This window comes from Myxine glutinosa, chromosome 1 (genome assembly GCF_964187855.1).
Source record: "Myxine glutinosa chromosome 1, kmMyxGlut1.1, whole genome shotgun sequence".
Taxonomy (NCBI): domain Eukaryota; kingdom Metazoa; phylum Chordata; class Myxini; order Myxiniformes; family Myxinidae; genus Myxine; species Myxine glutinosa.
Genome location: NC_136261.1, coordinates 206,979,010 through 207,004,235, shown reverse-complemented (window position 1 = coordinate 207,004,235; position 25,226 = coordinate 206,979,010). Strand labels below are relative to the sequence as shown.

At 45.4% G+C, this 25,226-nt stretch overlaps 1 protein-coding gene across 6 annotated transcripts in view; it reads right to left on the bottom strand.

Annotated features, from left to right (window-relative positions):
* The window catches only part of LOC137432920 (B-cell CLL/lymphoma 9 protein), a 110,321-nt gene that overhangs the window by 60,782 nt on the left and 24,313 nt on the right, over window positions 1–25,226 (bottom strand). For 5 of the 6 annotated variants that reach the window (XM_068125257.2, XM_068125283.2, XM_068125240.2 and 2 more), the window contains 3 exons: window positions 20,696–20,812; window positions 20,249–20,417; window positions 19,921–20,008 (listed from right to left, as the gene is read on the bottom strand). In XM_068125257.2, the coding sequence (XP_067981358.2) occupies window positions 19,921–20,008; window positions 20,249–20,417; window positions 20,696–20,812 (374 nt within the window). The remainder of the gene's footprint in view (window positions 1–19,920; window positions 20,009–20,248; window positions 20,418–20,695; window positions 20,813–25,226) is intronic. The other variant, XM_068125274.2, reaches the window with a different exon arrangement.

The window sequence follows — 25,226 nt, the reverse complement described above, 5'->3', positions numbered from 1 at the left end:
GGCGGTGAACAGCTGTTTTATAGACCTGGAAGGAGGAGTTGGATTGAAGAGAGTGAGGGAGTTTACTCCACAGGCGGGAGAAAAGAGGAATGAAAGATTGAAGGTGAGCAGAGAGTCTTGATTTTGACAGTCTCACCAGAAGAGGGATGCTGGAAGATCTTGTGTGACCTGCAGAAATATTTGAGGGACAGAGCACAGACAGAGCTTGGGGAGCGAGGCCGGAGAGGAGTCGGTAGAAGACAGAAAGTCCACCAACCTGCCTGCAGTGAGTGAATGAAAGGCCCTCGGAGTAAGCTTCATCGCAGGAGATTCCAATGATTCTGAAAGCTTTTGTTTCAACAGCGTGAAGCCGAGCTAGCTGTGAGGCAGGAGCACAGGCCCAGAGGGGGGAACAGTATTCCATTGAGCTGCAGATGAAAGCCTTGTATGTGGTGAGGAGCTCAGGTGTGCCAAGGAAGGACTTCACACGACAGAGGATGCCCAGTTGGCGACTGGCTTTGGAGGCCAGCTTGGAAATGTGGTTTTCCCAGGAGAAAGCATTCGATAGGGTTCCACGCGAAGTATTGACATGGGCATTGAGGAAGTTAGGAGTGGAGGAATGGTTGATCAGAGTAGTGATGGCAATGTACAAAAGAGCGCGCACAGCTGTAAGGATGAAGGACGGGAACAGTGGTGAGTTTGAGGTGAAGGTGGGAGTGCATCAGGGGTCGGTACTAAGTCCACTACTATTTGTAGCTGTGATGGATGTGCTGGCTCAGAACGTAAAGGAGGGTTTACCGTGGGAGTTGTTGTATGCAGATGATCTGGTGTTGATTGCGGAAAGTATGGATGGACTGAAGGAAAAGATGAACAAGTGGAAGGAATGTATGGAGACAAAAGGTCTGAAGGTGAATATCGGAAAGACGAAGGTGATGGCAAGTGGTAAAGCATGTGTTGAGGTGGAAAGAACTGGGAAGTGGCCATGTGCTGTGTGCAGGAAGGGTGTCGGAGTGAACTCCATTCAATGTACAATGTGCGCTGAGTGGGTTCATCAAAAATGCAGTGGTCTGAGAGGGTCATTAACCAGTGTGGCAGCTACATTCAAATGTAAGGTGTGCACAGAGGGAGCTGCAGATGGAGGAAATGTTGAGTTGGATCTTGGAGACGACGTGAAGCTGGAAGGTGTGAAAACATTTTGCTACCTCGGAGACATGCTGAATGGAGAAGGTGGATCAGACTCGGCAACGGTTGCAAGAGTGAGATGTGCATGGAAGAAGTTTCGGGAACTGAGTGGCGTGCTGATGAGGAGGGGAGTGTCGTTGAAGCTGAAGGGAAAGGTGTATGCTGCATGTGTGAGAAGTGTTATGATTTATGGGAGCGAGAAATGGGTAATGAATTTAGAGCAGCAACGAAGGCTGGAAAGGGTGGAAATGCGAATGGTTCGGTGGATGTGCGGAGTGCCGGAGTATCGTTGAGAGAGAGGAAGACAAATGATGAATTGCGAAAGATGATGGGAATAGAGCCTGTGATTGGTGCTGTGAAGAGGAACAGGTTGAGATGGTTTAGTCATGTGTTGAGGAAGGATGAAAGTGACTGGTTGAGAGGAGTGATGGAAATGAATGTAGAAGGAGGAAGAGGACGGGGAAGACCGAGAAAGACTTGGCTAAAGATGGTGGAAGAAGAAATGCGGGCAAGGGGGTTAACAAGGAGAGATGCAGAAAATAGGGCAAAATGGAGAAGATTGTCATGGAGACCGCAAGGATAACCCCCGCTCTAGCAGGGAAAATGGCTGTAAAATGCATGTTGTTGTTGTTGTTGTTGTTGTATAGTAAGATTGTGAGATTTGTCAGGATTGAAAGACAAGTCTCATTCAAAAGCCGGCATTCATGGAATCAAACAGAAAGGTTATTGCATTACAACCTGGATTTTTTTCGTTGAACGATATTTCTACTGCCACAATATTTTCAGTCCTCATCAGTTCTTCATTGTTTGGATTGTTAGTATGAAACACAAAACCTTCTCCGGGTGAAAGAGGTTGGATGGTGTGTGGAGGGTTAATGCTAAGCACATTTGATGACCTCTGTTTGCCTATCATTAATCATAATTTCATCTGTTGATGACTTGTGGGTTTGACTCTCATCTCAAAGTATTTCGAGGCCCAAACTATGCGGTACATTTTATCACTGGAAGAGACCAAAAGAGTGTGCATCTAATCACCAAAAGGCACCTTTCTGAAAGACATTGAAAGACACTCAGTCAGATGGAACATCAAAGCATTTTCGTGCCTACATGAATTTAACAAACTAGAAACACCCGCTCCATTCGGGAGCATTGGCACGTCCCCCATGCACCGTGGCATAGTCCACCAGAGCCTGGAATCCTGCAGGAGGGATGTGGCACCATTCTTCTACGAGAAAGTCAATCAACTCACACCTGTTTGATGGAGGTAGAAAAACAGTCTCAGAAGACTCCATAAATGCTCGATTGGGATCAGATCTGGTGACTGAGAAGGCCACGACATATGGATAACATCAGTTTTTTTTTTGTTTTTTTTTTTGTATACAAGATCGAGGTGCATGAAAGAGCTAACATCAATCACACAAAAAGTCAAACCGACACATAAAACACAAAATAAGGGGAGCGGTAGACAAGATGGGGAGAGAGGGGGAAGGACACAAACACAACATTTGAGAGCAGGGACATCGAGAGAACTGTGGGAGGGAGAGGGCTTGGAGGAAGGTGGGAGAGGTATAAAACACATGGACACTGCAAGGACTTCCAGGAAAGAAGTTGGAATTTCAACAAAGTGGATCTGGGGTGAAATAGCGGGGATAGAAAAGGTCAAGGTTTTGGATGGGGGAAGATAAGAGATGGTGCTGAACAGCTGTTTTAAAGACCTGGAAGGAGGAGTGGGATTGAAGGGAGTGGGGGACTTTGTTCCAGAGGTGGGAGAAAAGGGGAATGAAAGAGTGAAGGTGAGCAGAGAGCCTAGATTTTGGCAGTTTAACCATAAGAGGGTTGCTGGCAGATCTTGTGCGACCTGTAGGAATATTTGGGGGAAAGAGCACAGAGAGAGCTGGGGGAGCAAGGCCGGAAAGGAGTCGGTGGAGGACAGAAAGACCACCAACCTGCCTGCGGTGAGTGAGTGAAAGGCCCTCGGAGTTAGCTTCATCGCAGGAGATTCCAATAATTCTGAAAGCTTTTGTTTCAACAGCGTGAAGCCGAGCTTGGTGTGAGGCAGGAGCACCGGCCCAGAGGGGGGAACAGTATTCCATTAAGCTGCGGATGAAAGCCTTGTATGTGGTGAGGAGCTCAGGTGTGCCAAGGAAGGACTTCGCACGATGGAGGATGCCCAGTTGGCGATTGGCTTTGGAGGCCAGCTTGGAAATGTGATTTTCCCAAGAAAGATCATGGCAGATAGTGAGACCCAAAAGCTTGAGCGACAGAACTTCTTGGTGAGGATTGTTGAGAAAGTAGATGGGAGGGTTTTCCAGTCGGTCTTTTCGGAGAGACATAGTGAGAGTGTGCGATTTGTCAGGATTGAAAGACATGTTCCACTTGTTTGACCAGTCTGTGATTTTGTCCAGGTCTGCAGAGAGTGAGGAGGCTGCAGACTGCAGATCTGAGGGATGAGGAATGGAGCGGCAGAGAGTGGAGTCATCAGCAAAGAGACAGAGAGGATTTTCCAGAGAGTTGGAGAGATCATTAATGAAGACCAGAAAAAGCACAGGGCCCGGAACACTACCTTGGGGAACTCCAGCCAGAACAGTAAGGGGTGATGAGAGAAATCCATTCAGGGCCACACGTTGACTGCAACCAGAGAGGAAGTCCGCAAGCCATGCGTGGAGATTGTTGGGTGTTGGGTGAATGGGTGACCACACGTGCTCTGTGGATGGGGGCATTGGGGTTTCCTCTTTTTTTTTTCTTTTTTTTTGTGTAAAGGATAGAGGCTCGTGAAAGAGCTAACATTTATCACACACACAAAAAAATCAAACAGACACACAACACATATATTACAAGCATTCTGAGTATTGCGCTGCAATACATGTCCCCTACCGGCATTGGGTATCACTGTCATAGAAGACAGTATTATGACTTACCGCACTCCAAATTATAGTCCGGAAAACTGTTGGGGGAAATTCCCAAAGTTCAAAGTGCCATAACTTTGTCAAAAATGATCGAAACGTCGTGAAGTTCGAACTTGATCTGTAACTTTCACGAGCTCGATCTTGTATACAACAAAAAAACAACAAAAAAAAAAAAAACATTATGACGAAACCATGTACCAAGTTTGAAATCATTAGCATTAAGAGTTTAGGAAAAAAAGTCCGGAAAGCTGTTCTTTGCGTGACGGACTGACGGACCCACAGACTGAAAGACGGAGGGACGGAGTGCAAACCTATAGTCCCCTACGGTGTACACCGGCAGGGGACTAATAAGGGTAGAGGTAGACAAGATGGGGGGAGAAGGGGAAGCACACAAACACAACATTTGAGAGCAGGGACATCGGGAGGTCCGTGGGAGGGCTTGGGGGGAGGAGGCGTGGGAATGGGGGGAGGGGTGGGAGAAGTATAAAACACAAGGACACTGCAAGGACTTCCAGGAAGGAAGTTGGTATTTCAAAAAAGTGAATCTGGGGTGAAATTAGCGGGGGTAGAAAAGATCAAGGTTTTGGATGGGGGAAGATAAGAGATGGTGGTAAACAGCTGTTTTAAAGACTTGGAAGGAGGAGTGGGATTGAAGAGAGTGAGGGAGTTTGTTCCGGAGGCGGGAGAAAAGAGTAATGAAGGAGAGAAGGTGAGCAGAGAGTCTTGATTTTGGCAGTTTAACTATAAGAGGGTTGCAGGCAGATCTTGTGAGACCTGCAGGAATATTCGGGGGGACAGAGCCCAGAGAGAGCTGGGGGAGCAAGGCCGGCGAGGAGTCGGTCGAAGACAGAAAGCCCACCAACCTGCCTGCGGTGAGTAAGTGAAAGGCCCTCGGAGTTAGCTTCATCGCGGGAGATTCCAATGATTCTGAAAGCTTTGGTTTCAACACCGTGAAGCCGAGCTAGGTGTGAGGCAGGAGCACCGGCCCAGAGGGGAGAACAGTATTCCATTGAGCTGCGGATGAAAGCCTTGTATGTGGTGAGGAGCTCAGGTGTGCCAAGGAAGGACTTCGCACGACGGAGGATGCCCAGTCGACTACTGGCTTTGGAGGCCAGATTTGAAATGTGGTTTTCCCAGGAAAGATCATGGCAGATAGTGAGACCCAAAAGCTTGAGTGACAGAACTTCTTGGAGAGGATTGTTCAGAAAGTAGATGGGAGGGTTGTCCAGTCGGTCTTTTCGGAGAGACATAGTAAGAGTGTGAGATTTGTCAGGATTGAAAGATATGTTCCACTTGTTTGACCAGTCTGTGATTTTGTCCAGGTCTGCAGAGAGTGAGGAGGCTGCAGACTGCAGATCTGAGTGATGAGGAATGGAGCGGCAGAGAGTGGAGTCATCAGCAAAGAGACAGAGAGGATTTTCCAGAGAGTTGGAGAGATCATTAATGAAGACCAGAAAAAGCACAGGGCCCGGAACACTACCTTGGGGAACTCCAGCCAGAACAGTAAGGGGCGATGAGAGAAATCCATTCAGGGCCACACGTTGACTGCAACCAGAGAGGAAGTCCGCAAGCCATGCGTGGAGATTGTTGGGTGTTGGGTGAATGGGTGACCACACGTGCTCTGTGGATGGGGGCATTGGGGTCTCCTCTTTTTTTTTCTTTTTTTTTTGTGTACAGGATAGAAGCTCGTGAAAGAGCTAACATTTATCACACACAAAAAAAAAATCAAACAGACACACAACACATATATTACAAGCATTCTGAGTATTGCGCTGCAATACATGTCCCCTACCGGCATTGGGTATCACTGTCATAGAAGACAGTATTATGACTTACCGCAGTCCAAATTATAGTCCGGAAAACTGTTGGGGGAAATTCCCAAAGTTCAAAGTGCCATAACTTTGTCCAAAATGATCGAAACGTCGTGAAGTTCGAACTTGATCTGTAACTTTCACGAGCTCGATCTTGTATACAAAAAAAAAAAAAAAAAAAAAAAAAAACATTATGACGAAACCATGTACCAAGTTTGAAATCATTAGCATTAACAGTTTAGGAAAAAAAGTCCGGAAAGCTGTTCTTTGCGTGACGGACTGACGGACCCACAGACTGAAAGACGGAGGGACGGAGTGCAAACCTATAGTCCCCTACGGTGTACACCGGCAGGGGACTAATAAGGGTAGAGGTAGACAAGATGGGGGGAGAAGGGGAAGCACACAAACACAACATTTGAGAGCAGGGACATCGGGAGGTCCGTGGGAGGGCTTGGGGGGAGGAGGCGTGGGAATGGGGGGAGGGGTGGGAGAAGTATAAAACACAAGGACACTGCAAGGACTTCCAGGAAGGAAGTTGGTATTTCAAAAAAGTGAATCTGGGGTGAAATTAGCGGGGGTAGAAAAGATCAAGGTTTTGGATGGGGGAAGATAAGAGATGGTGGTAAACAGCTGTTTTAAAGACTTGGAAGGAGGAGTGGGATTGAAGAGAGTGAGGGAGTTTGTTCCGGAGGCGGGAGAAAAGAGTAATGAGGGAGAGAAGGTGAGCAGAGAGTCTTGATTTTGGCAGTTTAACTATAAGAGGGTTGCAGGCAGATCTTGTGCGACCTGCAGGAATATTCGGGGGGACAGAGCCCAGAGAGAGCTGGGGGAGCAAGGCCGGCGAGGAGTCGGTAGAAGACAGAAAGCCCACCAACCTGCCTGCGGTGAGTAAGTGAAAGGCCCTCGGAGTTAGCTTCATCGCGGGAGATTCCAATGATTCTGAAAGCTTTGGTTTCAACACCGTGAAGCCGAGCTAGGTGTGAGGCAGGAGCACCAGCCCAGAGGGGAGAACAGTATTCCATTGAGCTGCGGATGAAAGCCTTGTATGTGGTGAGGAGCTCAGGTGTGCCAAGGAAGGACTTCGCACGACGGAGGATGCCCAGTCAACTACTGGCTTTGGAGGCCAGATTTGAAATGTGGTTTTCCCAGGAAAGATCATGGCAGATAGTGAGACCCAAAAGTTTGAGTGACAGAACTTATTGGAGAGGATTGTTCAGAAAGTAGATGGGAGGGTTGTCCAGTTGGTCTTTTTGGAGAGACATAGTAAGAGTGTGAGATTTGTCAGGATTGAAAGATATGTTCCACTTGTTTGACCAGTCTGTGATTTTGTCCAGGTCTTCAGAGAGTGAGGAGGCTGCAGACTGCCGATCTGAGGGATGAGGAATGGAGCGGCAGAGAGTGGAGTCATCAGCAAAAGATAGAGAGGATTTTCAAGAGAGTCAGAGAGATCATTGATGAAGACCAGAAAAAGCACATGGCCCAGAACACGGCCTTGGGGAACTCCAGCCTGAACAGGAAGAGGAGAAGAGAGAAAACCATTCAGGGCCACACGTTGACGATGACTAGAGAGGAAGTCCGCAAGCCAAGTGTGGAGATTTCCATGGATACCATAGGTGGAGAGTTTGGTGAGCAGAGCGGGGTGCCAGACCGTATCAAAGGCACGTGATATGTCAAGGGAGACAGCTCTAATTTCCTGTTTGGCATTGAGGACCTCCATCCATTGTTGAGACAGCAGAAGCAGCATGTCCAGAATAGAGTGACCTGGTCTGAAACCAAATTGATGATCAGAGATCAAGCCATTTGAGAAGAGGAAAGATTTGATATCCGAAGCAATGATGGATTCCATGACTTTGCTGATAATTGGGAGAAGGCTGATTGGTCTGTAGTTGCAAGAATCTGTTTTTGCACCTTTTTTGTGTAAAGCGGTGATGTTGGCTGATGTCCAAGGTGATGGCAGATGACCTTGAGCAAAAGAGAGGGTGAAGAGAACAGAGAGAGGGAGTGAAAGAGCGGCGGAGCAGGATTTTAGGACCCGTGGGCTGATGCCGTCAGGTCCAGTTGCAGAATCAGAGTCGAGGTTTGACAGAAACTTTTCCACCTTGTCAAGAGGAAAGGACACAGAGTCCAGGAACAGCTGGGTACGACTGGGTACGGTGGGTACAGAGAGGGATTGGTTTGGGACACAAGATTTAGAGGCAAACACAGAGTTGAGGCATTCAGCTTTTTCACGTGCGGAGTCAGCTGTGTAGCCGTTTGAGGTAAGCGAGGGGATGGAGGGGGAACAAACACCAGAAACGGATTTGACCAGATGCCACCAGGATTTGGAAGAGGGAGACAGATAAGAGAGTTCGGTCTTGAGAGTGGAGAGATATTGTTTCCTGGCTCTCCTGAGGGTGGACACACACTTGTTTCGGGCTTTGTGAAAGGAAAGGAGATTTCCTTCCGTTGGATTTGCTTTCCAGGAGGCGAAGGCAAGTTGTTTCTGGGCAACTGCCTCTCCACAAGATTCTGTGTACCATGGATGGGAGGAAGGGTCCATGGTACACAGAATCTTGTATACCATGGACCCTTGTGGCATGGCTCTTGCAGCCATGCTAGCCATAATCATAGGCAATCAGCTCTGTGCAGCATTTCTATACACGACCCTAAGCATACTGGGATGTTATTTGCTTCATTAACACATGAGCCACTCTTGTGTGGAAGCCATTGCTTGGTGTCCCCCATTTACTCAGGTGTTTCCATTTTTTGTCCACTACCTGTACAATAGCTGCATCAAAGAAAACATGTGTGTGAGATTTTCTAGAATTAAAAGACACTAGGGCATGCCCGTACTATATATATATCTAAAATTATATCCCCCCCCCTCTATTTACATGAAATGGTTTGGTCCATTCGCAAAGCCAAAGCGAACGGCTTGCGAGTACGGTGACAATCCCCCCCCTCTATTTACATGAAATGGTTTGGTCCATTCGCAAAGCCAAAGCGAACGGCTTGCGAGTACGGTGACAATCCCCCCCCCCTCTATTTACATGAAATGGTTTGGTCCAAAGCGAACGGCTTGCGGAGTTTGGTAAAGAAATCGCCATAGCTCGGTAACTACTTGTCCGATTAATATGAAACCTTGAAAAGGCACATCCTCGGGTCCCCAGCAATATACCTGGCAAGTTTAAAGTATATCGGACCCGTGGTTGTCGAGAAACAGCGGTCACAGACAAACACACAGACAAACACACAGACAAACACACACACACACACAGAGATTACTGGAATTATAGATAGATGCCACATGTTGGACCAGATACTGGTGCTAGAAATGTCTGCAGAGAGGAAAAAGGTAGCCGCCTGCCTATTTAAAAGACGAGGTAAGCCACAGCAGGGGGTGGAGTCATCAGTGAAAATCTAATGAAGGTTTTCCAGAGAATGAGAAAGATTGTTGATGAAGATGAACAACAGATAATACCTTAGTGCACTCCATCTTTGGCAGTAATAAAAGACAAGAGGATCCCATTGAGAGAAGTAAGCAAGAGAAGAAAAGAGGTTGCCTTGGATGTCATAGGCTGAGAGTTTAAAAGAAAGGTGGGTTGTCAATCTGTGTCAAAAGCGATAGATATATCCATAAAGACAGCCCTGCTCAATTGTCGGAGAATCTGGGCCTCCATCCATTGTTGGGAGAGCAGTAGCAGAAAGACCAGGATGGAGTCAATGGTTCAGAAACCAAACTGATAGTCTGAAATCAAGCTGTTGGATAAAAGGAAGGATTTGATGTTAAATTAGATGATGGATTCCATGGATTTACTTAGTATTTGAAGGAAAGCAATGTGCCTGTAGTTAAGAGGATCTGTCTTTGCACCCTTTTCGTGCAATGCTGTGATGTTGGCTGACTTCCAAGTAGACAGAAGGGCAAATGATAGGTTGAAAAGAGCAGAAACAAGATATGTACGAGCAGCAGAGCATGTTTTTAGAACGTGGGCATCTGGGCTTGTAGCAGAGCATTGGGTTCCCAGAATATATCCCACCTTCCAGGTGAGAAAGACAAAGTATTCAGGAACAGTGGGTGTGATTGGATGGGGAAGGGACAGGGTGTGAGGCATTGCCTAAGCGAGATTTGGAAGCAACACACAGTTTATACAACTTTCTTCTCATGAGCAGAGTCAGCTGTGGTGTGATTTCAGGGAGTAAAGGCATGCAAGGGCAGCATGCACCAAAGACAGACTTGACAAGGAGCCATCAGAATTTTGAGGAAGGAGAGAGGTTCAAGAGTTCAGCCTTGAGGTTTGCCAGAAGTTTTCTCGTTCTCCTGAGAGTGGACACACACTTGCTGCAGGCTTTGATTGGCCTTTAATAAAGAGAAGGCAAGTTGTTTGACAGGAGTCCAGTGTACCAGGAACAGGAAGAGGGATATGATAACTGCAGATGAGATGGGATAAACCTGTGCATTTTGTGGAAGAAGAATATTGGAGGTACAAGACAAATCTTGAAGGGAGAGGGCTGTTTGTCGTGCCTGTCAATTGGCCTCAGTGAACCGCCAGTCTAGAGTGCTGAGAAGGCTATGTGACAACAGTGAGAGATGGGAACTCTCAGAATGTGATCAGATGAGTCAAGCAGATTAGTGGAGGAACCAAATACATAAGAAGGAAAGCTGGTCATTACCACATCCAGAGAGGAAGATGTGCCATTGACAGAAATCAGATTCAGAAAGTCTCCAGATTGGGTCAGGCTCATGACATTAAAGTCTTTTCTTGGAGCACCGTGGCTGCCAACTAGACTGGTCGGAAATCTGATAAATGTGCTTCTATAAAATCCTAGAAGCATTTTTGGGGAAAAGTTGACAGACCACTTTTTTATCATAATTTGGGTGTGCTGAGTCCATTTTTGCTGTCTGTCACCCTCTCAAATGAAGGCAAAAGCTTCAAAATGGCCGAAAACAAAATGGCTGCCAAAGATTCAATTTTACTGTATTTTTGTAATACCTCTCTAAATTAAATACAAATTTGAGTACTCTCATCATTTCAAAAGCATCATTATGTACAAAATTATTCTCAAATGTGCTTGATGTGCTTGTTCAGATGTTCAGATGTGCTTGTTCAGATGTGCTTGTCTCCACACTAATGCCTGATAATGTGAACGTTTCACATGGAAGAATCGTGCATCACTTGTTGGGGGAAGTGACTCTGGAGCGTGGGACTTAATGAAGAGTACTGGTCGAGCCTTGTCAACTGTGTCAACGTGTTGCATCTTGTACATTTTGCAGACAAACAGCTCCGCATCTTTAGCAGTTCCTTCTGTAAGATCTCCATTTCCAAGATTTTGCAGTAGTCCGTGATGCTCTGTAAAGACTTTCCATGCAGTGGATTTGCTGTGGCCTGAGAAGAAGGATGTCACATCACTTCCAGTCAAAGCATGGAAGGCTGGAATAGTTTCCAGCACAGTCGGACCAAACGACATCTGTTCTGCTATTGTGTGAATAGGTATATGTTTTCTTTTCTTAGCTGTGCCCGCTTTGAGCCAGAGTTTTGTGCAAGACATTCGAGGGAAGTGAGCCAGAAGAAGAACCAGAATGTCAGTATCCCTGGATTGAACCACTATTCTGTCAACTTGGTTTTTAACACAATGTAAAATAATACGGGTATCAGCCTCTTCATGCCGAGTTTCAAGCAGGGATGTGTCCACATCCGGGTTGTTTGATTCAACCCTCTCTTCATCAGTGAATCCACCAGCCACAACGATGGTTTTGTCATGCTGATCATGCCTTACCATATGTTCAGAAAGAAATCGTGCCAGGTCTGCCTTGTTTTCCCCTAAGGCCAGGAAATTACTCCAGTCAGCTGGCAAGGGCACCTCATGGCTGTCAATGACTCTTCGAATGGGTCTGATGCCCTTGGCACGCCTCTTCCTCGTCCCGGATTTAATGGACACCTTATAATATTTGTCGAATACAACATCAATGCGGTCAAACAAATATCCTATCTGAAGGACAGTGTTTTTGAAGACATCAGCCAGATCTCCAAATGTAGAAAGTCCGTGTGGCTTCCCAATGGCAATCACCAAGGCTTGTCCATCAGAAATAATGGTTGCATTGCCACCGAGCTCATCTGGTGCCAGCATCGGTGGGCATGGTGTTTCTGCTGTCAGAACTTGAGACAGAATGGCTTTGGATCCTGTACGAATGTCACCATTCATTTCTGCCAGTGCAATCGGCACTGGCAAGAGCTCATGGGACAAAATTTCATCTAGATTGACCTTCCTTCCTGCTTCATAGGCAATGATCAGCCGCTGCAGGATTGATCGGTCTGCCTTTAATACTTTGTCTTTGCTTGATTTTGAGCATTGCCTTTCTGCATCAAAGAGGGATGAAAATGTCAATGGCTTGTTCTTGTGCAAAGGGTCACGAAATTTGACCTTCCGTTTCTCACATGGCAGAGGCCTATCCTCGACAAATGTGTTGAGTTGTTGAGTTGGACAACAAATTTATATATGGTGATACGTCATATCTATGGATGACACTTCTAAACTGTGCATTTGACCTCAGGAAGACCGGATATAATAGGTAAAATAGCATTTTGGCGGCCATTTTGTTTTTGGCCATTTTGAGGAATTTAGCTTCACAGGAGAGGGTGACAGACAGCAAAAATGAACTCAGCACACCCTAATTATGATAAAAAAAAGTGGTATGTCAGCTTTTCCCCAAAAATGCCTCTCGAAGTGTGTTTTCCCAAAAATCCGACCAGTCTAAACTCCCAGCCAATTGATGTGGTGACAGTTGAAATCAGAGTTAAGTATATGATATATGGTATATGGGTATATGGGTATGGTATATGGGTATATGATAAGTTATCATGCGTATGTAAAGGTTGGTCCATGTTGAAAGAGAAAGAGACGGAGAGAGAGGGAGAGAGATATATGGAATCATCACTCTTAGGAGGACAATGCACATGCAGAGAAACATGAGGTGGTTACAGAAGGAAAAGCATAGCCAAAGCTACTACTGGGGGTTTGGAGGGGTGAAAGCAGTACACGGACAGTGAAAAATTGGGTTATTGATACGAAATTCAACACCGCAACCAAGACAGGGGAAAATGGATGCAAAATTGTACTACTTGTCCCTGCAAATAACAATAGAGTTTGAGAATGCCCTTATTATTCACTTTTTTTTTTTGCTTGGTTTTCATTCTACTTTGATGCCACTAATACTTTGAATTCCTGTGTATTGTGTATCTTGTATTGATTAGATACACCCAAAACTATGCAAGACTGGTTGACTGCAGACGTGCTGTGCATTATTGTTTCAGCTAAACTCAAGTTCATAGGAACAAGTTTTGGTCATTTCTGCATCTCATCATTCCCCTCACAAATACAACAAGAAAGAGTAATCAGAGATTGCAAACCCTCGCCAGGATGTATTTTCAGTGGTTTTTAAGGATTTTGTGTTAAAACAAATATGGCGGCCGAACCACGTGACCGATGACGTCATCATTATTTCAATTATAAACAAATTTATTCCTAGATTATGCTCAATAAATTTCATCTTGATCGGATGAAGTTTTGTACTTGTCGAATTATGACGTCATAATGGAGGCACCCATGACATCATCATTAACATATTTTATTCCCCATGGAGAGTTCTTTACAATAAGCCATGTCTCAATTTTTTCTATTCATTGCTTTCGGAGAAATAGAGGTGCAAAGTTTTTCGGTTTTTCCAAGATTGCGGCCGAACCACATGACCTATGACGTCATAACCATCATTTAAAAATTATACTGGCGGAGTTGCACCTATGGTGAAACGTTCCTGTCAATCGGACCAATGGTTGCAGAGAAAATCATATTTATTCTGTGCGGACAAACAAACAAACAGACAGACAAACGGACTCAAATGCAATACCCTCTCCTCAGGCGAGGGTAACTAGAAAGAGAAATCAGATTGCAGACCCTCACCAGGACATGTTTTCAGTGTTTTTTAAGGCCTTTGTGTTAAAACAAAATATGGGGACCGAACCACGTGACCGATGACGTCATCATTTTTTTTTTCTCCACCAATTTATCCTGAGATGATGCTCAATAAATTTCATCTTGATCGGATGAAGTTTTGTACTTGTCGAATTATGACGTCATAATGGAAGCACCTATGACATCATCATTAACATATTTTATTCCCCATGGAGAGTTCTTTACAATAAGCCATGTCTCAATTTTTTCTATTCATTGCTTTCGGAGAAATAGAGGTGCAAAGTTTTTCGGTTTTTCCAAGATTGCGGCCGAACCACATGACCTATGACGTCATAACCATCATTTAAAAATTATACTGGCGGAGTTGCACCTATGGTGAAAATTTCCTGTCAATCGGACCAAAGGTTGCAGAGAAAATCATATTTATTCTGTGCAGACAAATAAACAAACAGAAAGACAGACAGACACAAATGAAAAATCACTCAGAGAGCAACACTTGGCAAAACAGAACAAAGTACCCCACCTACAAAGTACACAAAGTCTTCAGTTGTCATACCCTTCCTCCCGTCCATGGTACACGGTATCTTGTGGTGAGGCAGTTGCCCTGAAACAACTTGCCTCTGCCTCCTGGAAGGCAAATCCAATGGAAGGCAATCTCATTTCCTTTCACAAAGCTCAGAACAAGTGTGTGTCTACCCTCAGGACAGCCAGGAAACAATATCTCTCTACTCTCAAGAGTGAACTCTCAAACCTGTCTCCCTCTTCCAAATACTGGTGGCATCTTGTCAAATCTGTTTCTGGTGTTTGTTCCCCCTCCATCCCCTCCCTTACCTCAAACGGCTACACAGCTGACTCCGCACGTGAAAAAGCTGAATGCTTCAACTCTGTGTTTGCCTCAAAATCTTGTGTCCCAAACCCGTCTCTCTCTGTACTCTCTGTACCGACCATACCCAGTCGTACCCAGCTGCTCCTGGTTCTGTGTCATTCTCTCCTGACAAGGTGGAGAGGTTTCTGTCAATCCTCGATTCTGATTCTGCAACTGGACCAGATGGCATCAGCCCACGGGTCCTAAAATCCTGCTCTGTCGCTCTTTCACACCCTCTCTTTGTTCTCTTCACCCTCTCTTTTGCTCAAGGTCATCTGCCATCAGTTTGGAAATCAGCCAACATTACCACTTTACACAAAAAAGGTGCAAAAACAGATCCTTGCAACTACAGACCAATCAGGCTCCTCTCAATTATCAGCAAAGTCATGGAATCCATCATTGCTTCGGATTTCAAATCCTTCCAATTCTCCAATGGCTTGATCTCTGATCATCAATTTGGATTCAGACCAGGTCACTCTACTCTGGATATGCTGCTTCTACTGTCTCAACGATGGATGGAGGTCCTCAATGTCAAACATGCAATTAGAGCTGTCTCCCTTGACATATCACGTACCTTCGATACAGTCTGGCACCCCGCTCTGCTCACCAAACTCTCCACCTATGGTATCCATGGAAATCTCCATGCACAGCTTGCGGACTTCCTCTCTGGTCGTAGTCAACGTGTGGCCTTGAATGGATTTCTCTCATCTCCCCTTCCTGTTCAGGCTGGAGTTCCCCAAGGCAGTGTTCTGGACCCTGTGCTTTTTCTGGTCTTCATCAATGATCTCTCTGACTCTTTGGAAAATCCTCCCTATCTCTTTGCTGATGACTCCACTCTCTACCGCTCCATACCTCATCCCTCAGATCGGCAGTCTGCAGCCTCCTCACTAACTGCAGACCTGGACAAAATCACAGACTGGTCAAACAAGTGGAACATGTCTTTCAATCCTGACAAATCTCACACTCTTACCATGTCGCTCCGAAAAGACCGTCTGGACAACCCTCCCATCTACTTTCTCAACAATCCTCTCCAAGAAGTTCTGTCACTCAAGCTCTTGGGTCTCACAATCTGCCATGATATTTTCTGGGAAAACCACATTTCCAAGCTGGCCTCCAAAGCCAGTTGCCGACTGGGCATCCTCCGTCGTGCTAAGTCCTTCCTTGGCACGCCTGAGCTCCTCACCACATACAAGGCTTTCATCCGCAGCTCAATGGAATACTGTTCTCCCCTTTGGGCTGGTGCTCCTGCCTCACACCTACTAGGCTTCACGCTGTTGAAACCAAAGCTTTCAGAATCATTGGAATCTCCCGTGATGAAGTTAACTCTGAGGGCCTTTCACTCACTCACCGCAGGCCTGCTCTGTGGTTGGTGGTCTTTCTGTCTTCTACCGACTCCTCTCTGGCCTAGCCCCTCCTTCCCCCCCCCCATCCCAGCCCTGCCTGTGCTCTGTTCCCCAAATATTCCCACAGGTCGCACAAGATCTGCCAGCAACCCTCTTCTGGTGAAACTGCCAAAATCAAGACGCTCTGCTCAACCTTCACTCTTTCATTCCTCTTTTCTCCAGCCTCTGGACCACACTCCCTCATTCTCTTCAATCCCACTCCTCCCTCCAGGTCTTTTAAACAGCTGTTCACCACCATCTCTTATCTTCCATCCCCCATTCCATCCCCCATCTTATCTGCCATCCCCCATCCAAAACATTGATCTTTTCTACTCCAGTAAATTCACCCCAGATCCACTTTTCTGAAATACCGACTTCGTTCCTGGAAGTCCTAGCTGTGTTCATGTGTTTTTTTAACCTCTACCACTCCCCACACCCCTTCCCACACCTCCTCCCCCCCCCCCCCCCAAGCCCTCGCTCTCCCACAGATCTCCCGATGTCCCTGCTCTCAAATGTTGTATTTGTGTGCTTCCCGCTCTCTCTCCATCTTGTCTCCCCCTATCTCCCTATCTTTTCTCCCGCTCCCTTTATCTTGTCTTATGTGTCCGTTTTTTTTTTGTCATTAATGTTAGCTCTTACATGAGCCTCGATCTTGTATAAAAAAAAAAAAAAAAAAAAAGTAGAATGGCACTCAGTAGACTAGTAGAGCATCCTTTTGACCTCAAAAATAATTAGTGGTTGAATTCAGTGACCTGATATGCAAATCGTCTTCAAAGTTTAAGTTAATCGGATGAAAACTGACAATTTTAGAAATTTTGCCTTTGTTGACCTTTTGGCCTATGTTGACCTCAAAAATAGTTGGCGGTTGGTTTCAGTAAGCTGATAGGAAAATCCTTTTCAAATTTCAAGTCAATCGGATGAAAATTGAAGATTTTAGAAATTTGAAAAAAGTGGTTGACCTTTGGCCTATGTTGACCTTTTGGCCTATGCTAATCTCAAAAATAGTTGGTGGTTGAATTCAGTTAGCCGACATGTAAATCCTATTCAAATTTCAAGTCAATCGGATGAAAATTGAGGATTTTAGAAATTTGAAAAAAAGTGCTTGACCTTTGTCCGATGTTGATCTTTTGACCTCAAAAATATATAGGATTTTGTCGGACCACAAACTTTACCATTTGGTGAAGTTTCGTAAATATCGGTTTCAAATTGTGACCTGTAGGCAAGTATAAGTGAGCGGACAGACAAACACACAAACAAACACAAACACACAAAGAAACACACACACAAATCGGAGCGATCAACATGCTTGTCAAAAATGTTTTGCTTTTTTTGCCAAGTAACAAACGGACTCAAATGCAATACCCTCTCCTCTGGTGAGGGTAACTAGAGAGTTCAAAGAACATGATACCCAACACAGTGTTCAAGTTTAACCCTTTGAGTACGGATGACGTCCAGTGCCGCAACCCTCGAAAAAGTTTTGTGTACGGATGACGTGACTACACGTCATCGACTATACCTATAAATAGATCGTCAGGACGTGGTTGCATTCCCGTAATGCCAAATTAATCCCGTACCGGGGATATTTTTATCAAAAAAAAAATCCAGTGCTCAAAGGGTTAATACTGTACTTCAATTTTAATGAAATTATTTTAAAGATTTTTTTTAAATCCAGAAGTGTAGCGCTACTGAAGTATTCTTATATACACCACCATTATACGTTGTAATAAGAGGACGTTGATTCACAGTTTAGGATATGGAGGCTTTATTAGTCACCATAGAATGCGGCGTCAATCAACATCTTCTTCACCGCAACCTTATCACATGCTACACCCTCTCATGCTATATATTGATACATAACATGGTTCTTGGAAGTATTATGAAGACGATTTGTGTTCTACAGTGTTGAAGTATATAAGTAAATTTAAATAAAGGTTTAAAGAGGTTTAAAGGTGTAGCAATAAATTTATTCCGGCTAAGCCTGGTGTTGGCTCAACGGTTAAGGTGGATGGCTCGAGATCTTAGGGTCCTGCGTTTGAGCCCCTGTTGTTCCATTGAATTAACACCAGGTTATATGTGTATGTATATTGTGTGTATAACACCTTAGGGTTATATGTATGTATATTCGTGCCTGTTATATGTGTCCCTTATGATGACCTTAAAAACAGTAAGTTTCCTGTTTGCCAGGCAGGCAGAATTTAAAAAAATTATCTCACTCCTCTCTGTGCATGTGCGGTCGGATGAATTCAAAGCCAAAGTACTGTACTGGAAAACGAGAAACTTATCTTCCTCTTCATGATCCGATTCATGTTCATATAACATTCAATTGAAATAAGTTGTTCCTTGATCATAAATGGATAAGACAGAGACGGATGGACGGACATGAACCAATTGCTTAACCCCGCCTTTCGCTTTGCATGCACAGAGTAATAATCCTGATAAATGCGCTGGATGTGCATTACATAAGGCAGCAGTACATGCTCAATGGGTGATATTCAAAAACCATACTCATTAAATCATAAAATACGATGAAATTATCGCTTCCATAGTGCTCGTCATTAAAGTGCTGTTTTATTAGTCCCCTACCGGTGTACACCGGAGGGGACTATAGGTTTGCACGCCATCCCTCCGTCTGTCCGTCAGTCCATCAGTCCGTCAGTCTGTCAGTCTGTCAGTCTGTCAGTCTGTCAGTCTGTCAGTCCGTCACGCAAAGAACAGTTTTCCAGACGTTTTTTCTAAATGCTTAATGCTAATGGTTTCAAACTTGGCACATGGATTTCTCATGATAAGTTACAGATCAAGTTCGAACTTCACGACGTTTCGATCATTTTTGACAAAGTTATGGCACTTTGAACTTTGGGAATTCTGATAATTTTGATGATCCTTAACTCAGTGCCATTTTAAGTTTTAATTTCCTTTAAAAAAGATTTTCTCTGCAATAATTGGACCGATTGAGATCAAATTTTCACCGTAGAGGGGACTCGGTCTGTAGAATATTTTAATGGTATTTATGACGTCACAGGTCACGTGGTTCGGCCGCCATATTGTTTTTCGTGAAAACACGAAAACCCCTTTTTCTCTGCAACAGCTGAACAGATCGAGGCCAAACTTTGCAAGCAGAATTGCATACCCACCCATGACGAACAAAAAAGTCAGCGAGCATGACTTCATGCGTCACATGGTTTCAGAGTTATGGCGTTTTTAAGCATGAACCTTTAAAACCGAGCTCCTCCCTCATTTTTGATCCAATCGAGGGGAAACTTCACAGATCAGTTCAGCATGTCAGTCTACTAAAATGTCCTTTTGGAATTTGCGATAGGGCACGTGGTTTGGCAGATATCGTTAATTAAACGAAAATATTAAAGAAATGGATAGACCGTGAGTTGGTAATTATATAATTCACACAGTGCAATACATGCAGGCCGCTCCACGGAGCGACCTTGGGGGCTTATCAACGAGGCGAGGCGTGACACACATATGTCTCAGCATACCTCAGATCAAGTTTGAAAACCAGCATCAACCGTGCATAAATTTGCATATTCGATCATTTTTGACAAAGTTATGGCACTTTGAACTTTGGTAGGGGACATGTATTGCAGCGCAAAACTCAGAATGCTTGTTACTATCTGGAATCGAAAATAAATTGTCGAGAACATCATACAGATTCCCTTTGTAAATGATATCAAAACCAGGTTTTATACAAACAGCATAGGAAAACATTGTTGAGCCTAAATTTTTTTCAGCACTATATTTTAGATCAAAGAAAACCTGCGAGCCAAGAAAATAAAGTTTTACTTGGCGGTTCCGTTTATTTCAGGAGATTAGGTTAGCGGGTCAAGGTGGATGCTTACCCGCTGGATCTTGCAGCTTGACGTCGCGTTCTGTTGGTGGAAGGAGAGGATCGAATCTGATTGGCCCAGTTTTACTGCTTCAGCCGCCCTGAAAGAGGTACAACAGTAGGGTTACAACAGAACAAAGAGGTACAACAGAACAAGGTATTACTGTTTCTCTCACTCCTCTCTTCACCTTTCCTTCAACCACTACCTTTACACTTTTCTTTCTCTATCCTTGTACCGCACATTTTCCCTTTATACTTATCTTCCTCCTCCCCCAAACTATATATATACATTCATTCTTTTTTCTCCCTTTTATTTCCATTCATTGCTTGTTCTTCCATACTTGTTAATGAGCTGTGTGGAGAAGACGCATAGAAATGTAGGCAGAGGTTTGGACACCACGATGGGGTCCTTTGTATCACTGAGGGAATTGTGTGGTGGCAAAAGGACAGAGGATGCTGGAAGTGCTGCACCCACTTGCGTTGGAGTGACTTTTGTGCTATCCACATGGGCTGAAAGGTAGAGAAAAAACAATGGACAATGAAATAAAATGAAAGGAACATTGCGTCCACACTTAAGTGTTTGCATTTTAGAAAGTTACATTAAAATGAATAGTGTATTTAAAATAAGTTCACATTTCTTGATAAATGTAGTGGTGATGCATAGATTAGAGAGATAGAAAGAAAAGCAAAAACACATGCAGAATATGGAATCTGAAAACAAAATTTGTCCACCAGAGGGCAATGTAAAGATAAAAGAATGAGTCAAACACGAGGGCTTGGTGACATACATGGGGAGCTAAGAAGTGCTCTCTCTTCATCACTTTCTCCCCCTGAGCCCCAGTCACTTGCACTATATGGCTGCCTGCGTGCCAAGGTTCCTCGCCTCCTGCCTCTCGCGGTCATTCCTGCGAGAGGGAGAGAGAAAGAAATGGGCTTAAAAAGCATGAATACATGCACGCATAAGTGCACAACTTTTGATAACCTAAAAGGCCTTCAATCGCAGCTTGGTGGAGTACGGCTCTCCCCTTTGGGCTGGCGCCCCTGCCTCACACCTTGCCCTTGTTGATGCCGTGGAAAGCAAGGCCCTCAAAATCATTGGAATCTCCTATGACAAAGCTGAGTGTCTAGATCTGTTACTTTCACATCGCAGAGAGGTTGGTGGCCTCTCTGTATTCTACCGCCATATTTTTGGTCTTGCTTCTCTTGGCTCCGTGCCTCCAAGGTTGTCCCTTGGACTCTGTCCCCCTCCTCACACAGTCTGCCTGTAACCTTCCTCTTGTTAAACTCCAAAAATTCATGCTCACTGCTCACCTCCATTCATGTGTTCCTCTCTTCTCTCTCCTGTGGTACCATCTTCCCTAGTCTGTTCAGTACCATTCTTCCCTCCAGGATTTCAAGACAGCTGTTCACCACTACATGAAGTCTTCCCCCCTTCCATACTCATGATGTCTTCTGCCACAAATGACCCCATGCCCAAACACTCCCTTTTTCCAGGTGGTGATTTTTCCAGCTCTCCCTCACCTCTTTTCATCTGTTTTTACAAGATCGTATACAAGATGTTTTTGTATACAGGATCGAGGCTCGTGAAAGAGCTAACATTAATCACACAAAAAGTCAAACCGACACAAAAAAACACAAAATAAAGGGAGCGGTAGACAAGATGGGGAGAGAGGGGGAAGGACACAAACACAACATTTGGGAGCAGGGACATCGAGAGAACTGTGGGAGGGAGAGGGCTTGGGGGAGGGGTGGGAGAAGTATAAAACACAAGGACACTGCAAGGACTTCCAGGAAAGAACTTGGTATTTCAAAAAGGTGTATCTGGGGTGAATTAGCAGGGGTAGAAAAGATCAAGGTTTTGGATGGGGGAAGATAAGAGATGGTGGCGAACAGCTGTTTTAAAGACCTGGAGGGAGGAATGGGATTGAAGGGAGTGGGGGAGTTTGTTCCAGAGGCGGGAAAAAAGGGGAATGAAAGAGTGAAGGTGAGCAGAGAGCCTAGATTTTGGCAGTTTAACCATAAGAGGGTTGCTGGCAGATCTTGTGCGACCTGTGGGAATATTTGGGGGACAGAGCACAGAGAGAGCTGGGGGAGCAAGGCCGGAGAGGAGTCAGTAGAAGACAGAAAGACCACCAACCTGCCTGCGGTGAGTGAGTGAAAGGCCCTCAGAATTAGCTTCATCGCAGGAGATTCCAATGATTCTGAAAGCTTTGGCTTCAACAGCGTGAAGCCAAGCTAGGTGTGAGGAAGGAGCACCGGCCCAGAGGGGGGAACAGTATTCCATTGAGCTGCGGATGAAAGCCTTGTATGTGGTGAGGAGCTCAGGTGTGCCAAGGAAGGACTTCACACGACGGAGGATGCCCACTGCCCAGTCGGCGACTGGCTTGGGAGGCCAGCTTGTGGTTTTGCCAAGAAAGATCATGGCAGATAGTGAGACCCAAAAGCTTGAGCGACAGATTTCTTGGAGAGGATTGTTGAGAAAGTAGATGGGAGGCTTTTCCAGTCGGTCTTTTCCGAGAGACATAGTAAGAGTGTGAGATTTGTCAGGATTGAAAGACATGTTCCACTTGTTTGACCAGTCTGTGATTTTGTCAAGGTCTTCAGAGTGAGGAGGCTGCAGACTGCCGATCTGAGGGATGAGGAATGGAGCGGCAAAGAGTGGAGTCATCAGCAATGAGATAGAGAGGATTTTCCAGAGAGTCGGAGAGATCATTGATGAAGACCAGAAAAAGCACAGGGCCCAGAACACTACCTTGGGGAATTCCAGCCAGAACAGGAAGGGGCGATGAGAGAAATCCATTCAGGGCCACACGTTGACTACGACCAGAGAGGAAGTCCGCAAGCCAAGCGTGGAGATTTCCATGGATACTATAGGAGGAGAGTTTGGTGAGCAGAGCTGGGTGCCAGTCCGTATCGAAGGCACGTGATATGTCGAGGGAGACAGCTCTGATTTCCTGTTTGGCATTGAGGACCTCCATCCATTGTTGAGGCAGCAGAAGCAACATGTCCAGAGTAGAATGACCTGGTCTGAATCCAAATTGATGATCGGAGATCAAACCATTCGAGAAGAGGCAGGATTTGATATCCAAAGCAATGATGGATTCCATGACTTTGCTGATAATTGGGAGCAGGCTGATTGGTCTGTAGTTGCAAGGATCTGTTTTTGCACATTTTTTGTGCAAAGCGGTAATGTTTGCTGATTTCCAAGATGCTGGCAGATGACCTTGAGCAAAAGAGAGGGTGAAAAGAACAGAGAGAGGGTGAGATAGAGCCACAGAGCAGGATTTTATGACCCATGGGCTGATGCCGTCTGGTCCAGTTGCAGAATCAGAGTCGAGGTTTGATAAAAACTTCTCCACCTTGTCAGGAGAGAAGGAAACAGAGTCCAGGAGCAGTTGGGTTCGACTGGGTAAGGTGGGAACAGAGAGAGATGGGTTCGGGACACAAGATTTTGAGGCAAACACAGAGTTGAGGCATTCGGCTTTGTCACATGCGGTGTCAACTGTGCAGCCATTTGAGGTGAGGGGGGGGGGGGGGGATGGAGGGGGAACAAACACCAGAAACGGCTTTGACCAGAAGCCACCAGGATTTGGAGGAAGGAGACAGGTTTGAGAGTTCATTCTTGAGTGTGGAGAGATAGTGCTTTCTGGCACTCCTGAGGGTGGACACACACTTGTTCCGAACATGGTGGAAGGAACTGAGATCACCTTCAGTTGGATTTGCCTTCCAAGAGGCAAAGGCAAGTTGTTTCAGGGCAACTGTCTCACCACAAGATTCAGTGTACCATGGACGGGAGGAAGGGTAAGACAACTGAAGACGAGATGGGATAAATCTGTGCATGAGAGAGAGCAGTTTGCTTTGGAAGAATTCCCAGGAAGAATTGATGTCAGAAGCAGTAGAGATGTGAGACCAGTCCAGATGATTGATGGCTGCTTGCAGCCCGTGCCAGTCGGCCTGAGTGAAATGCCAGACTCATCGACGCTGAGGAGGCTCTCTGAGAATGGCCAGAGAGATGTCCACTTTAACAAGCACATGATCAGAAGAACCGATTGGAGCAGAAGAGCAGCAGACATTTGCAGGGAAGTTTGTCATAACCAAGTCTAGAAGAGAAGATACTCCATTGACTGAGATCCGGGTCGGGAAATTGACAGTTTGTGTCAGTCCCAATGAGTCACAGAAGTCCTTTGCTGAGGTGCCATGGCTGGTGAGAGAGGAACCCACACCCAGCCAGCTGACATGATGACAGTTGAAGTCACCACATATGAGGAAGAGAGAGTTGGAATGAGTTGATAGAAGTTGGTCCATGTTGTCAGACAGCGACATGTAAATGGAGTCATCACTGTTTGGAAGACGGTACAGAACACATATGAACAAAAGGTGGGAGCGGAGAGGAAGCCGTAGCCAGAGGTACTCCCGGGGGTGGGGTGGAGAGAGGGCAGTGCAAGGAGAGTGAGGAAGAGAGTTTTTGATAAAGATAGCAACCCCACCACCAGGACGAGGCTCAGGTCTATCATACCGGAGGAGGGAGTAACTAGGAAGAGATATTAAGGAATCAGAGACATCATGAAGTCGGAAAGTTTCTGTTAAGCAGATCAAGTCTGGATTGTCAGAAGCAACCTGAATGGAGAGATCAATCAGGTTTGAGCGAAGGCCCGGATATTTGAGGTCCATATTGTTAATGAGGAGAAAGGGGGAGCGTCGGGTGCAGGAGAGGGGAGGGGTGGGGTAAGGGCAGATGAAGGATGGGCGGGGGAGGTAGGAAGAGCAGTTAATAGTGTGTCAGAGATTACAGAAGAGTTACAAGAAAGGGAAGGATGAGGACGAAAGGTTTGATGGTGATGGGATTAGGCACAGTGAGGGGTTGTTTGAGGGGAGGCAGAGGAAAGTCGAAGGTTGGGGGAGGTGGAGGCAAACAGGGCAAAAGAACAGGAGGGCAAAACAGATCTGGGGAATGGCATGAAATGGGGGTGAAATCTGTTAGTTGTTGGTTGGTTTGTTCCATTTTTGTTTCATCCCCTTTCCCCTTCTTGCTGTGTTTTCTTCTGCTTGTGTGCAGCTTGTTCACCCCCACGTGTCCTTTACTCCCTCCCCTGATCTCACTCTCACTGTCACATTGACTCTGCTGTTGGTGTTTCTTCCTTTCCATTTTGTTCCCTTCCACTCTGATCTAGCTCCTCCATGAGCCTCAACCATGCATACAAAAAAGAAAAAAAAAGTGAAATATTTATATTTATGTTTTGGTATGAATGGACAGAGGTGAAAATTTGTCTGAAGAAGTGGGTTGATGATGGTTCTGTTAGTGAGTAATTTAAAAGATGG